At 46.1% G+C, this 16,267-nt stretch overlaps 2 protein-coding genes across 4 annotated transcripts in view; one reads left to right on the plus strand and one right to left on the minus strand.

The window, feature by feature from the left end:
• Positions 1-3,518, minus strand: part of TSHR (thyroid stimulating hormone receptor) — a 72,024-nt gene extending 68,506 nt beyond the window's left edge. Inside the window, exon 1 of the mRNA XM_004584355.4 lies at positions 3,346-3,518. Within this exon, the coding sequence (XP_004584412.2) occupies positions 3,346-3,515 (170 nt within the window). The 5' untranslated portion in view covers positions 3,516-3,518. The remainder of the gene's footprint in view (positions 1-3,345) is intronic.
• A 4,243-nt stretch (positions 3,519-7,761) lies between these two features.
• CEP128 (centrosomal protein 128) overlaps positions 7,762-16,267 on the plus strand; it is a 275,915-nt gene continuing 267,409 nt past the window's right edge. For 2 of the 3 annotated variants that reach the window (XR_009244256.1, XM_058655263.1), the window contains exons 1-2: positions 7,762-7,946; positions 9,525-9,680. The gene's annotated coding sequence lies outside the window, so the exon portion shown is untranslated. The remainder of the gene's footprint in view (positions 7,947-9,524; positions 9,681-16,267) is intronic. The other variant, XR_009244257.1, reaches the window with a different exon arrangement.

Below are 16,267 nucleotides of genomic sequence, written 5' to 3' on the forward strand. Positions count from 1 at the left end.
TTTCAACAGATATTTCTATTTTTAACAAAGAGAAGACAAGCTCAGACTCAGAGCATTCACAGGAAACAGTCTTACTAGAATTTAATGATGTGTTTGTTTTTGTTGTGCTTAGTTTTCTGGTCACCCCCTCCTATTTATAGCAAGTCATGCTAATTTTCTTTGTATAATCAGAAAATAAGCTTTTCTAAATAACAACCTTTTTTTTTTTTTTTTTTTTTTACTAAAGGAGTCCATTTATAAATCCTGTGTAGATAATAGCACAGACGGGACACAAGGCAAAAGTTCTGAAGATGCTTCTATACAGTTGAGGACATGCTGGGATCATCCTTCATTCAGACACACACACAGATGCATGATGCCAAGGGGTGAGAGCAGAATGTGAAACAATAGCTATCAGACATCCTTCACACACATTCCTGAAGATATGCAAGTGTCTGGTGGGAAAATCATTTGCTTCATGCAAACCCATGTGGGAAGAGGGGGAGAGGGAAACCGGTAGTCACCTTCTACTTAGTTAAAGCAAACTATTTTAATGTGAGAATATCCTCCCCACCCCCAGAGGAAACAAACGAAGAAAATATTCAAAAGCAGTGAGAGCCATTGTGTTAGGTGGCTTCCAGTCATTTCTGGGAGCACGGCACAGGTGTGTAAGTGGCGCAGTAGGAGGGGACCATCTGTTTACTATTCAGCACTGTTAAAGGAAGTCATGACTTAGGAAGAAGTGTTTTCAGCTCCATGACAACTAGGCTGCATCTTCACGAAAGTGGCAGAAATAAAACAAACAACTCTACAAGGTCCAAGGCTTTACACTATAAGCCAATCATGGCTCTTGGAAACTTTAAAAGGACATACAGCATAAGCAATACGACGACACATGCCTCAGCAATGGATTTTGCATTCTTTAGGTAGACTCATAAAAGGGATACCCCTCAAAATACCTTTTTTGGGGTACAAAGGTCTGGTTCATCTCAACCAAGAATGAATGCCTTCTGTTACAACAATTCATTCTTCCTTCTCCTTCCTGTCCTCTGCTCCTTCCACCCTGTCTTTGACCTCTCCATCTTTCCTTTCCTGTCTAGTCTCCTGTTTTCTAAGTTCTTTCCAAGATTCATCAAATAGCCACTGAGGCTATAGAAAGCCTATGCATTCTTTCTCTAAAGATTCATCATCATACCAGGGCAAAGCTGGCAAACCATGACCCACTGTTATCTGGGAATGGTGGTTGACAGGTGCAAGTTCTGCTAGTGACTGTGGTACTGCAAGTGGTGGCTTTTTCATATACAAATTGTGTGACATTGAACAAGTAGCTTCGTGTGTGTGTGTGTGTGTATGTGAATGTCCTCATTTGTGAAATGATAACAAAATCAACTGCATCGCTGCATTTTGTGGGAATTCAATAATTCAGTTCACACAAGCTGATAATAGTGCCTGCACAGATCAATACAATAGAATTATTAGCTTTACACATTTCATCTTATCCCTGAGTGTTTGACAAAAGCCTTCTCCTGCCTGCCTCCTGTGACCTGAACACTTTGTAGCCATTATTGCAAAAATGATGCCATATCATTTTCTCAGACTTTTCATCAATTTTCTCTTCTGCACCTCCGAATAGCTTTATTCTTCAGAACATAGTACCCTGTCTCCCCAGAATTTTCTAGATCAAATCAATCCACCTTGCTGTAGTCTGCATGCAGCCACTCTGATTCATCATCAGAAAGTACCAAGGCAAACTTTCTCTTTGCCCAAGAAGGAAACTTGAAACCTTCCAAATGATCTCAGTTCTCCGACCTTACCCCTTCTCAGAATGTGGTGGAATTTTTAAACAGGGTGATCCTGAGTGCCTACCATGAAAACCAGGTCTCTTTTCAATGTCTCTTAAAGAGCGGTCACTGTCAAGTGTTTGAAGAAGGAGTGTTCGGGGGCTTCTTTGTGCCCACACAGTGGACCCGTCTGAACTAACCTAGTCACCTGGTCATCCATTCACTGAAGCCCTCTGTGAGTTGTTTCAGCCTCTGTGTTGGGTTTGAAGGATTGAGGGGTTCACGTGAAAGAGGCACACACGTGCCAACTGGTACCAAATTACACAAAAGCACATAGTGCGTGAGGGCGAGGGCCAAGGTTGGAAGAATAGCCAGCAGGGTAGTTCTCCCAGGCTAGGCATCCTCGGCGAGGCTTCCTGAAGTGACTGTTGCCCAGGATCTTAGGATAGGAAACAGCCAAAAGACAGGGGGGAAAGTTTTTGGCAAAAGCCCAGATTGTGGGCAGGAAGACAAGGGCAGTTATGAGAGCAGAAACTTGGGGGGAACGTCAAATGTTCTGTTCTGCTGGAGCAGTGGCAGCATCTTGAAGAGAGCTGGGCAAAAGAGGGAGTGAAGGAGACATTACCTCAAGATGGTAAGGAACAGCTGGATCCTGGGGTGGCCGCATGGAATGAGGTTCAGTATTAACCCCGGGGAAACTAGAAAGTCCTTGCAAGCACAACTTGTGCCTGTGCTGAGCTGGGCTCCACCTGCTGCTGCGCGCTGTGCCAGCTAAGTTGTCCAGGAGCCCTTGCCCTACAACTGCTTTCTTCATGCACACTGTCTTTAACAGCCTGCACGCCCGTACCTGGGAGGGTAACCAGTCTTGGGTGTTTCATTTTCTTTCCTTCTGTTCTATTTTTAACCTTTTTACTTCTCATAGTCTTCTCTATAATTATTCTTCCAATGATCCACTGACAAGTTGGTAAAGAAATATAACAGATAATGCTAAAATGTGTGTGTGTGTGTGTGTGTGTGAGAGATTGATCAAACACCAAGTTTCCAGTTTGCAAAACTTCATTATGCAGATAAAAATATATACTTTATGAAATTTCATTTCTTTATACCCAGACCGTGTTTATCACAAAGGAGAGTTTCGGCGCTCTTTTGGTGGCCCCCTTACAACTAAGCCACTATGTCCATTATACAAAGAGTACATTTTAAAAAGGATCCATGATTATGTTATTGTCAGCTACTGGATGCATCAGCAGACCTGCCAAGAGAATTTATTATCTAGAAAGATTTAAAGGAGAAAAAAAAATTTTTTGGAACACAGTTTAATTACCTAAGAGCAAAAAGTTTAGTTCTTGAGTTGCTATTAATTTTATTCGTTTCTGAAGTGAAATTAAGTCTCCGGCAAGGTGCAGGACAGGAGCTCTGCAGAAAGACCATCTTTCCCCGTCACCGTGTACCCCATTTTTTTCTCCTCTGTTCAAAAGAGCGAGGGCACTGGTAACGCATCTCCCCAGGCGTGCGCGCCCACCCAAGTCTCCAAATGCTCTTGGATGCTCCTAGATGCCCCCCAACTCCTTCCCCGGGTACTTACAGGGTTTGCGTGCTGGACGGCAGCCTGGGGATGCGGTAGATATCTTTGCAGGTGACCCTGAAGTCATCCTCCTGGTGGCACTCGCATGGCGGAGAGGAACACCCCTTCGCCCCCAGGCTCCTAGGCAGGACGAGCAGCAGCAGTAACTGTAGCAGGGGCTTCGACCTCATTTTCCAAGGGTCCCCGGAGCTAGTTCTTCACCCTCCGCTGGCGTTTCATTCTTAGGGTTGCCTCTCCGCCTCCGGCAGTGGGAGAACTCGGGAGGAGGGAGGTTTCCAAGGTGCTGTGACCTCACCGCTGAAGAGGAAGCTGGAGAGGGGCAGAAGAGGCTCGTAAGTGCTCCGCTGCCCTGGGCAACCCGAACAAACCTCCTCGCTTGGCTTCGCTTGCCATGGCCCCGTCTGTTCCCTGACACCCAAAGCTGCTCCCGGCGGTACCCTCCGTTCTACCCCAAAACCTGGCGTTCCTCTCCTTAGCACTCAACGAAATACAGTAGAGACACCCCTCCCCCGCTCCTTTTCTTGTCTCTACATGCAAAGGACCACCATGGTTGCCTCTGAAACGCGCTGCCCGCCCGGAAGGCACCCGCACGCACTTTATTGTGGAGCAATGCCAGAAGGCGCACCAGTGAGTGTCCCGCACAACTTCGGCGGAGTCCGAGGCGACCACGCAGCTCTGGCTAACCCAGGTGGAAGCCAAAGCCCACGTGCGACGCTGTTGCGGATCCTCCCACTTAGCGGCCACCTGGACCACTGTGTGCCTGCTGCCACTCCGGCCGGGAACGGCCGGTCTCCCGCAGCAGCTGGTGGGCTCCGCCAGCGGATCAGGAGCTGGGCTCTGGAGTCATCTGCTGGGCAGCGTCGGGACTGCAGGGGCAGGTCCTGGTGCTTCTAATGCATGCTGCCTGTCCAGAAATTCCTCCCACACTTAACTTTTTCAGCGGCACTGTCATCTGCGTAGTGGGAAGATAGCACACTGCTATTATCTGCTGCTCCTATTTGCGCTTCCTGGTAGCGTACAAACCCTGGGAGTCAGCAGACACAGGTCAAGTGCTTGTGTGCCTGGCACACGCTGGGGAGACCTGAACTGAGTTGACTCCTGGCTTGGCCATGTTTGGGCATTTCAGCAGTGAATCATTTTTTAAACATTATTTAAAATAAAGATAATTACAGGAGTAAATCTGATCGTGCCAGTGTGCTTCTTAAAAGTTTCCAATTGCTTGATAATTTCCCTTGAGGTTAAAGGAATATCGACTCCTTACTTCATTGTGTGAATGCTTGTATATGCATTGCCAAAAGTGGGCAGAAACTATGATGATGAAAATCGGAATAAAGCAGCAACACACACGAGTTTTCTGTATCTTAGCAGGTTGGTAATCAAGTGGCTGTACACATTTGTAAAAATTCGTCGACCCTCTATTTAAAACTGTGATTATACAGGCTTTGTTCATGTAATCCCAAACTAGAAATAGTACAAGTGTTTCTCAACTAGGTAATACACAAACGCTGAAACAGCCACACAATGGAATACCGTTGCTCAGTCATAGTGACTTAACCGTTGGGGCAAACAGCATGCTCACATCACGATTGAATGATGTTAAATGAAAGAAATCAAACTCCAAAAATTATGGATTTTTACACAGTCCTAAAGATGATCTTGTTTATATGACATTCTAAGAAAGGCAGAACTATGAGAATAGGAAACAAATAAGTGGTTGTAGAGGCCTGGGTTCAGGGGAGAGGCTAATTGCAAGCAAACATTAGGGAACTTTCTGGAAGGTGACACTGATTTAAATCATGACTGTGGTAGTGGTTCCATGATAGCCATTATAGTTGGTGAGTTCTTTTTTTCTTTTTCTTTTTTTTTTTTTTAAGATTTATTCATTTTATTACAGCCAGATATACACAGAGGAGAAACAGAGAGGAAGATCTTCCGTCCGATGATTCACTCCCCAAGTGAGCCGCAACGGGCCGGTGCGCGCCGATCCGATGCCGGGAACCAGGAACCTCTTCTGGGTCTCCCACGCGGGTGCAGTGTCCCAATGCATTGGGCCGTCCTCAACTGCTTTCCCAGGCCACAAGCAGGGAGCTGGATGGGAAGTGGAGCTGCCGGGATTAGAACCGGCGCCCATATGGGATCCCCGGGGGCTTTCAAGGCGAGGACTTTAGCCGCTAGGCCACGCCGCCGGGCCCGAGTTCTTTTTGAAGGTGAAGCCTATATTGCATTTCATGGACAAGTAGCTCCATTTTATCATAATGTACATATATGTATATAATACATACAGTTGTATATATTCTAGAAATGTACATACATATATGACTTTGAAATAGATTTACTGAAATTCTGCTTAGAAGTTTTGCAAAAATAATAACAAGAAGTAACAATCTTTGAGTTTCTTTTTCAGTAAATGTAGTTAATTTCTTTCGTTTTGGCTGCAGGGTAATTCCTTCATCACTAAGAGTTGCTCCCTGCTCTTCAGATTTCAACGAGAGTTTATGTAGAAGAGGCATTTTCTTTCTTAATTGTTTGGTAGGAGCTGTCTGGATCTTGAGTTTTCTTTCTTTGGAATGTCTACAATTTCAGCATCTAAAAATAGAGAGAGGGCTATTCACATTTTCTATTGCTGAGTACTCGAGACCTTCCTGAGTGGAGTCCATGAGTGAGGAGGTATTTTGGGATGACCATGGCAATGGTCACTATTCCCTCGTCTGTAGGAAGAGTGGGTTTTTTTTTTCTTCCTTTCTTCTACCCAGTTTCTCACAGTTGTGTAATGATTAGTATTTGTCTGCATATTCAATAGAGACTCCTTGTAATTATCTGGGATTTTTCCACTCTGCTTAATTCTCTTCTCTCCTATGTAGTTTATCCTGCAAACATCTCTTCCCCAATCGCCCGCATCATCTCTTCAGTTCAGACCTAGGTTCTACCCACGTTCTTTCTCCAGGGGCCATGGTCCCTGTGTTCCTTCTCCAGGCGCTGTGGCCTGAGAAGTGTCTTGAGGAAGACATCATCATAGAGCTTCCTATCTCTTGTGCTTCCTGTGTGATTTCTGCTCTCTTAGAAAGCATCTACTTATCCTTTTTTAAAAAAAGATTTATTTTTATTGGAAAGTCAGATCTACAGAGAAAGAGATGGAGGGAAAGAGCTTCTATCTGCTGGTTTACTCCCCAAGTGGCCACAACAGCCAGAGCTGAGCTGATCCAAAGCCAGGAACCAGGAGCTTCTTCTGGGTCTACCATATGGGTGCAGGGTTCCAAGGTTTTGGGCTGTCCTCCACTGCCCTCCCAAGCCACATGCAGGGATCCAGAAGGGAAGTGGAGAAGCCAGGACACAAATCGGCATCCACATGGGATTCATACTGGCACATCAGAGGTGAGGACCCTAGCCACTAGGCTACTGTGCTGTGCCCATGTCGATTTACCTTTTATTTTTTGGGTGGGGGAAGGTGGTTTCTGTTTGTGTGAAAAGGTGAAGCTGGTCTCTGTGGCTCTCATTGCTGCAAACAGAAATGGCATCTGAAGCATGTGTGATCTTAATGTCGTGAAAATATCTCAGTGAAGCTCATGAAGTAGGTCGCGTCTCCTGTGCCTGAAGCTTCCATTCAGTAAGCCGAAAAGGACTTCAAGACAATCATATTCTAATAGCCTATTTAACACATAAATCAAGAAGACAATTTTCTTTCACCGTGTAACTTTTAAACTGCCCCCCCCAAACCACACTTGAGATGAATGATAAATCAATTTAAATAAGGACAAAAAGTATTTGCATTCAGTTCCATTGATCAACCCACTCTCGCTCAAAACATCATTTTCATAGAGTATAGGGCTGAGAATTCCTATATGTTATGACATTTTCCTCATTGTAGAAGAAACATAAACATGGTATAAAACATGAACATGATATAAATAACTAAATCAATAATTTAGCAATGAATTCATCCGTGGAGGATAGCCCACGTGCTCTGTATCCATGTGGGAGACCTAGAAGAAGCTCCTGATTCCTGGCTTTGGATCAACCCAGCTCCAGCCACTGTGGCCACTTGTGAGTAAAAAGGTTGGACATGATATTCCGGGACTTCATATACTTCATATACTTCACTCCTGGAAATTATCCTTCCCTGTACCCGAGATGCAAATTAGGGAGAAGGCAGCATTCTGCTTAACTTTCTGTCTAAAATTTCAAGGGGCAATTGCCCTTCTAAAAAAACAAACACAGCTGAGCGGAGTTAGAGGGCGCGGCCCAGGACCCTGGAGTGTCAGCTAATCTAGCTTCTTCCGGGAAAGTCGCCTGAAGGCCACACCGCATGGTATCCTGGGACTTGAAGTTTCTCTTAGGCGCTCTCTCCTGACATCTTGCTGCAGTTTAGGAGGAGCTGGACTACAATTCCCAGAGGGCCAAGCGGCAGCAACAGGGTTCCCGCACTCCCTCAGCGGCTGGGCGGCTAGTTCAAGTTGCCATAGCGGCGAGTCTGGGGAAGGGTAGGGTCGGTTGCGTCGCAGTGTTTGGGCAGTTGCACCTTCTGGGTCACAGGTAGCGACGGGAGCCTGATTTAGCCTCGGTGATGATCGAGCACTAAGGACCTGGGTCGCCCTCTGTCTCAGGTACCCACCCTCACTTCCCGGTCTGACCGTGGTCTTTTGGTGGGGGGGGGGTCCCACTTTCTGTTTGTCCGTGGCTGGGGACCCTGGAGATATGGATTGGGACCGTGGATGGGCGAGCTGGGTGGGGAAGGTGTACCTGCCTCTCCAGGCCTCGCTCTTTCAAGGTCCTGGCATGTCTGCCCTTGGACCTGGGCTGCGTGTGCTCCCTTGCGGGGCGCTAGTCCCGCCGCTGTCATCTGCCTGCTGGACGGGGCTCCCTCACACTGCGGCTCTTGCAGAGAACGGGGTGGCGGGCTGGCCCTTGCAGGGCCATGGCTCCGTTTCGGCGTAGTGATAGAAAAGTTGGCTGGCCTGGGACACGCTGTGTTAGGGACCTGTTTTTCTTAGAGTTGCCTCCAACCTCGGCTGTTAACAATCTTTTAGATTATTTCCCTAACGAGCCACACAGCTGCGTCCTCTCGCGGCTTCATGGCCGGAGTGTGTCTTAGGCGGTCGTCCGGTGAAACTGGACACTCTATCCTTTGTAGTAATGCTCGGAGTTATTAGGTCAAGTGTCTGGCACAGGGCTACGACTTAGTGTCATGCAGGACTGTGTTGTCTTATGCAACTGTAATATCAGGCACACGGGTCATTTTAAGTGCTATGGAAACCACGGTAAGAAAAAAAGTGAAAAGAAACCACTTAACAGAATTTTAATCATTTCTTTTAGAAGGCCTCATCAAAACTTAGCATGTAGTGAGTGCATTTCATTTTTAAACGAATGATAGCATCAAAAACGTTTGCAGCAAATGTCGATTTTAATTTCAGTGGCCAGATAATTGTCAAGCTAAATGGCCACGGGGGCTAGGGGCTTCTCCCTCACGTGACACATATTGGTAGCTTTCCATTGGCGTTCCGAAATTGGGGCCTGCCCGAGGGTCTTAATCACGTGTTGGCGGTTGATGCTTTGTGAGGAGACCCCTTTGAACCATCCTGCAGTCATTATTTTGGTTAACTTTTCCAGAATGTCTTTTTGATTCTTCCTTGAAACAGTTTAGGCATGGGTTCCCAGATTTTACTTGTTAACCTGGAGACTGCCCAGTCCTCTGGCTGACTCCGTGTGGCGCCTTACAGTGCTTTCTGAAAGAAGCCACAGAGCTCTTCCCTATGACCAAAGACATTTTAGTTTCATGTATTGATTTGCAAGACTTAAGTATGGGACAAACCGAGCAGCTTGTGTTTGTTCATGGGAGGGTTAAAGTGGCTTTAAAAATACATCTGGGTCACCAAATTCAGGGTCACAGGTGGATTTTATTACCTGACAGGGTTTCCTCTGGTAGATGGGGTCAGAGACAGTGAGCTGGGGCTGCATGTCACACCGAGGCAGGATTTGATAAACCCAAAGACTGAACGGACAGGCATGGACGCAGGTGAACCTTCTATTGCGACACAGGGATGGGTGGTCCTGTGTTCGTTTCCTGGGTTCTGGGATGTACCATCATATGGGCATCAGGGAGGTGCTCTGATGTTTTTCTTGCATTAGCAAGATGATAGACTGTTGCCAGGGTGTCTTAGTTCCTTGGTTTGATTTGTCTGCAGGTGCTCTGGGGGAAGTGTAGGGGCCGCGTGAGCTCACCTGCTTGACTAGGCCTGTTGTCCCGCACCCCATGAAGAAATGATAGGAGGCAGACGCATGTGCCAGCAAAGAGCACTGAGCTCAGAGGAGAGCAGCACGGAGTTTTGGGGGTGTGCTTGGTAAGTATGCCATCTCCCCAGGTTTCTGGTATTGCCATTTATTTGTTTCGTATTTACGGTGGAAAAGACTATTCAACAAATAGATTTCTTGGAGTCCAGAAGCTTCCTAGTATGTAATGTAAAATAACAGTGGTATGGTGATGTGTGGTGCCTCATTAAAAAATTCAGGTGAATAAATTAAGTTCATCAAACTAGATTCACTTACTTGAGGTGCCTTAGAGGAAGCAATAATGAGGTGCCGGTTACTATTAGACTATTTTGTTTCAATATTTATTTATTTAGAAGGCACAGTTACAAAAACGGGAGAGACACAGCGGGACAAAGAGTGAGCCTCTCCCTCCATCTGCTGGTTCACTCGCTAGGTGGCCACAGCCCCCAGCGCTGGGCTGGCCGAAGGCAGGCGTCAGAAGCTGGCTCAGGAGCCAGTACCTGGGCCATCTTGCACAACTTTCCCCAGCATATTAGCAGGGAGCTGGATTGTAGTGGAGCAGCTGGGGTTCCCAGTGGCGATCCTCTGGGGTGCCAGCAGGAGGCACCTTCAGCCGCTGTGCCACCATGCTGGGCTTTTGTGTCATCACTCCAAGACACCTGTTACAGGTGTTGTGTGTCATTCTTGCGTCCTGCGTGGCTTCCTTGGACAGAGGAGGCAGTTGAGACTGAGACGCGTTACTTGATTTACTTGGGAATTCTGAAAATTAAAATTTTTAATCTTGGGCTCGGTGGCGTGGCCTAGCGGCTAAAGTCCTGACCTTGAAAGCCCCGGTATCCCATATGGGCGCCGGTTCTAATCCCGACAGCTCCACTTCCCATCCAGCTCCCTGCTTGTGGCCTGGGAAAGCAGTTGAGGACGGCCCAATGCATTGGGACACTGCACCCGTGTGGGAGACCCGGAAGAGGTTCCAGGTTCCCGGCATCAGATCGGCGCGCATCGGCCCGTTGCGGCTCACTTGGGGAGTGAATCATCGGACGGAAGATCTTCCTCTCTGTCTCTCCTCCTCTGTGTATATCTGGCTGTAATAAAATGAATAAATCTTTAAAAAAAATTTTTAATCTTAAATTTAATCTTAAAATTAAAATAGTCATTTTCGCTTTATTTGAAAAACGGACACAAAAAGGAGAAAGAGGGAGAAACCTGTTTGCTGGTTCGTTCCTTAAGTATCTACAACAGCAAGGCTGAAATAGCTGGGCCCGGCCAAAGCCTGGGCCCTCAGAATTCCCTGAGCAGCTCTCTTCCTAGCTGGACTGGAAGCAGAGGAGCCTCGCCACACACAGGCCCTGTGACAGGTGCCGTGCGATGCTGACACCACAAGCCTGTCCCCTGAAGGGGTTGGTTTCACCCACTGCAGGAGGACCTCATTGCTGTTTCTAATTGGCTTGTTTTTTTTTTTTTATTTAATCCAAAATATGGTTGAGTCATTATTGAGTAAGAGCGAGTTACAGTTTGTGACTTTTATAAAAATGAACATGTTGAAAATGAACTGTTAGAATCAAGTTGTAACACGTTTAAAACTCTATTTTTTTTAATAATTTCATGTTGCATATTGATAAAGTACTTACACATACAGGAAAGATGGTTGGAATATTGAAATACCCTGTGCACAGGATCTATGGTATACAAAATTCTCAGAAAGTGTTAGATCTTGGATGGTCTAATGGAATAATAAGACCTAAACATGTTTTGAAATCATTTACAAAATATGTAAAAATATGTACAATATGTGACATAAATTAAGAATTTATATTATATGAACATATATGTAACTGATATAAAAAATCTATGGTAGGCTCGCTGTTAGCCCCGTGATAATGTCACCGGGTTCCTTCTGCTAGGAAATGACTTTAGTATATGATGGGACTTCAGAAAGTTGTTGGAAAATGGAATTAAAAGATGAGTTTATCTTGGTAGAAGAAATTATTGCAATAAATGCAAATGTTTTCATAATGCTACATTTCTGATGAGCTTTCTCTGGTTCTTGGTGCATTGTTCATATCCTGAAATGTTTCCTCTTCCTTGTAACCTGTCAGCACGCTTTGTTTCTTTTACCCTCTGTAGAGTAAGTACTTCAGTGATTAGGTATGTTTAAAGTGCTCTTTATTGGTATACCTTTCTCTTAGTTGATCTTAAAAGATCGATTTATGTGAAAGGTAGAGTTAGAGAAAGAGAGAGAAAGATCCACCATCTACTGGTTCATTCTCCAGATGTGCAGAGTGGCTGCAGGCGGGCTGGTGGGAAGCCGGGAGCTTCTCCCGTGTGGCTGCAGGGCCCCGGTGCTGGGCCATCCTTGGATGCTTGCCCAGGCACGTGGGCACTCAACACCAGCCCTGAGGTTGTCTTGGTCTTTTTCACTCCCAAATGGCCTCAACAGCTAGGCTGGGACATTCTGAAGCCTGGAGCCTAGAACTCCATCCGGGTCTCCCAGGACGATATAGAGGCACAGGCATCTGGGTTGTCTTCCAGTGCTTTCCCAAACACATTGGTAGAAAACTGGTTTAAAAGCAGAGCAGTCAAGATTCAAACCAGTTCCTGCAAGGGATGCTGGTGCCCCAGGTAGTGGCTTAACTTGCTGTGCCAAAATAGTGGTGTAAATTTTTACTTGTATAAATAATTGTAAAATGAAAAAAAATTGTACAATGAAATTATTTTTTAAAAATTTATTTTTTATTGGAAAGGCATATTATACAGAGAGGAAGAGCTTCCGTCTACTGATTCACTCAAGTGGCCGCAATGGCCAGAGCTGAGCTGATCCGAGTCAGGAAGCAGGAACTTCCTTCAGGTCTCCCACGTGGGTGTGGGGGTCCCAAGGCTTTGGGTTGTCCTCAACTGCTTTCCCAGGCCACAGCAGGGAGCTGGATGGGAAGTGGGCTGCCAGGATTAGAACCAACACCCGTATGGGATCCTGGCACGTGCAAGGCAAGGTCTTTAGCCACTAGGCTACTGCACTGGGCCCTACAATGAAATTCTTATACCTACTTGAAAACAGAAGGTATACTTATATATCTTTTGTTTTTCTAGGATAATATTCATAAAAGTGGAATTCCTAAGATCAAAGGTGTGCATATTAATTAGTTTTGCTTGTATTGTCAGGGTGCACCCTGGAAAAGCTGCTTCAGTTTTCGTGTTCATGCCCTTATGTCTAAGCAGGCGTTTGGCAGCCCTGTTGTAGGAGCTTTTTTCCATCTGTGTAAAACAGATAAACAGGAATATTATTTTATGATTTGAATTGGCAGTTCTCTGGTGAAGTATGTGTTTGCTGGGGCCAATTGTGTCTGTTAATTGCCTGTTAATCTATGCTTTGTGCCTTTTGTGACTGAATTGTTCTTTACTGATGAATCCTTGGATTCCCATGTACTGCAGACTTTTTTCCTTGATGTTTTCAACCTTGTTTTATCCTTGTGAAAAAAACTAGTAGTGACTCTAAAAGGTGCATTAAGCCTTTATCAGATACGTACATCTCTCTGAAATTTGTAGAGCTCTTAGCATTGATCTGTGTATGGTCGAGTCTTGGAGTGTTTGGCTGTTGAGAGTATGCTTGTGGTTATTTAGTTGATGAATATTCAGAAGGCTTTGGTGTGTCCCAGCCCTTGCTTAGCCTTGGCTTTGCAGGAATTTGGCCAAGTACAACACTGGGTGGACACTGATTCTATGTCCCCCTCTACTCCACTTCCCAACACTAAGATCCCAACTTCTGTTAAGTTTTTATTTTTTTGAGACTTTGTTTCTTTTTAAAAATCCAATAGCCTAGTTTCTTCCATCTGTCAAACTTCTCCTATCTGTCAAGAGAATCATCTTGATCTGAAAGATCTTGACCTGGCTTCATCTGGATTTTGTCTGATGCTTGGTTTCCTATATATAATGCTCTTCCAGGTCTTTGTGTCTCATCAAGGATGGCGACTTATTTCATCTCTTCCTGGTGACAGTTCAGTAGGTGATAAATGATTTGGGTTTGAGTATCTCTTTCTCATTACGTGGATCATTTTATTCACCAGCCTAACAGAACTGATTGATGGACTGAATGATTTTAATGTTCCACAGTTTTACCAGAAGGGTTTAAATGAAGTTACAGAAGAGCATTGATAAGAAGAGGACAGTCAAAATGAATTGTTTCTACATGATAACGTTTGCTGGCCTGTTAACTTTTTCACTTGAATGTAAAGGCAAAGCTCTCATGTTTTACAGCTATTGGAACAATTAGAAATGCATTCTAAAATTTGACCTTGGTTATTGATTAAGCTTAAAATACACCCACTGTGTGTGCTGTAAGCACCAGCCTCGTCACCTTGAACGTGTTTGAGGACAGCCTGCATGGACAGGGACTGCAGAGGTGCTTGGAGGCCGTAGAAGCAGCTGCATACTAAACGTGACTAGTCAGGCTTTGTGAAGTATCATCCCGATGCTGGGTGCTTATCTGTTATGGAACAGCTTGCAAATCCTAATTGTTTTAAACTGACTCTGAGGAAAAGGGATTTGAGAATCAATAAAGTACGGCTCTCATCCATACAAATGTGCATGATTATAATGAAGAAAATCTGGTGGTTCTTTAGGTCAAATAACAAAAGAGATGGACTTGAGTTTGTAAGGCTTATTGCCAATCCTCTTACGACAGGCTCTGAATGCAGCTTTGCTCTCTCTGGTCCCACTGTTCAGGTTTGCATAAGAGCATTTGTTTCTGCGGGGAGGTCCTCAGTGGGAGTGAATTGATCAGAGTTCATTACTTTCTCTATTGGCTGTGTGTCTTCTTTATAGGGTTCATTAAGGCAGAAGCAACAATATTTATATCTTTAACTACTGGTGTGTTGGGAGCAGCTAAATAAACAAGTCGAAGAATTGTGCCTCCTGCTTTTCAGACGCAGAGCTGTTCTGAGATTCGGAGGACTTTCAGTCGAGGTCATCCCCCCCGTCCCTGTCCTTCCTAGGGTGTGGGAAAGTGCCCTCTTACCAGGAAGCAGCCTGGGCAGTGGGAGGAGCGGTGAGCTGCACGGGAGGGGTGACTGCTTTTTCTCTAGTTGAGAGAAAGAACTTTCTGACCTTCAACTTGAATTAAAGTTTCTTTCAGTTATTTTTCAGCAGTGTAGTCATTATTCACATTTAGATATTCTTTCATTTCTTTAATCAAGTGTCAAGCTATTTTTTTTTACGAAGAAGAGAACGGATTTCTCATTTAGTTCAATTTTTTTCTTTTTAATTGATAAAAATAATGATGGAACATTTCCATTAATGTACATAGTTGTTTTTCTATTGGACTTCATTCTTCTTTGGCTTTGATTTCTTTATTTTTATTGGAAAGGCAGATACGTAGAGAGGAGGAGAGACAGAGAGGAAGATTCCATCCTCTGGTTTACTCCCCAACTGGCTGTAACTGAGCCGATTCAAAGCCAGGAGCCAGGAGCTCTTCCAGGTCTCCCATGTGGGTTCAGGGTCCCAAGGCTTTTGGGTTGTCCTTGACTACTTTACCAGGCCACAAGCAGGGAGCTGAATGGGAGGCAGGGTGGCCGGGACCCGAACTGGTGACCATATGGGATTCCGGCACGTGCATATCAAGGATTTTGTCCACTAGGCTACTGCGCTGGGCCCCTGGAGTTTGAATTGTGATATAGATGATGTCATCCCTCATGAACCGTTTTGAATTTATTTTCATAGTACAGTTTGGTTGCATATGCCATGTAAGCATACATAAATACATTTTTACATTTTAAAGATTTATTTCTTTGAAAGACTAAGTGATAGGGTTGGAGAGAGGAACAGCGGGAAGGAGGGGGAGAGGGAGGGCTGGCGGGGGAGGGAGAATGAGTGAGAGCTTGATCTTTCCTGTGTGGGGTCACTCCTCACGTGGCTGCTAAAGGTCAACAGTTGGAACTGGTCCAGGCAAATTTGTAAGGCAGGAACTCCATCCTGGTCTCTTTCATGGGTGCCAGGGGTCCGGCCACCTGCAGCATCCTGTGCTACATTCTCAGGCACCTTAGCCGGGAGCTGGAGTGGGAGCAGAGCAGCTGGGAGCTGGGGCTGGAGCAGAGCAGCTGGGAGCTGGAGCGGGAGCAGAGCAGCTGGGAGCTGGAGCGGGAGCAGAGCAGCCAGGAGCTGGAGCGGGAGCAGAGCAGCCAGGAGCTGGAGCAGGGCTGGAGCAGCTGGGAGCTGGGGCTGGAGCAGAGCAGCTGGGAGCTGGAGCGGGAGCAGAGCAGCTGGGAGCTGGGGCTGGAGCAGAGCAGCTGGGAGCTGGGGCTGGAGCAGAGCGGCCAGGAGCTGGAGCGGGAGCAGAGCAGCCGGGAGCTGGAGCGGGAGCAGAGCAGCCAGGAGCTGGGGCTGGAGCAGAGCAGCTGGGAGCTGGAGCAGAGTGGCCAGGAGCTGGGGCTGGAGCTGGAGCAGAGCAGAGCAGCTGGGAGCTGGGGCTGGAGCAGAGCAGCTGGGAGCTGGGGCGGGAGCGGGAGCAGAGCAGCCGGGAGCTGGAGCGGAGCTGGAGCGGGAACAGCCGCTTCGAAATGGAGTGCTGATGTTGCAAGCGGAGGCTTAATGGCTGTGCCACACGCTGCCGGATGGTCCTTACCTAGTACTTTAATGTTTCAGTATATTCCCACATTTCTGGTGTTCTAAT

This window comes from Ochotona princeps, chromosome 26 (genome assembly GCF_030435755.1).
Source record: "Ochotona princeps isolate mOchPri1 chromosome 26, mOchPri1.hap1, whole genome shotgun sequence".
In the NCBI taxonomy this organism is placed as follows: domain Eukaryota; kingdom Metazoa; phylum Chordata; class Mammalia; order Lagomorpha; family Ochotonidae; genus Ochotona; species Ochotona princeps.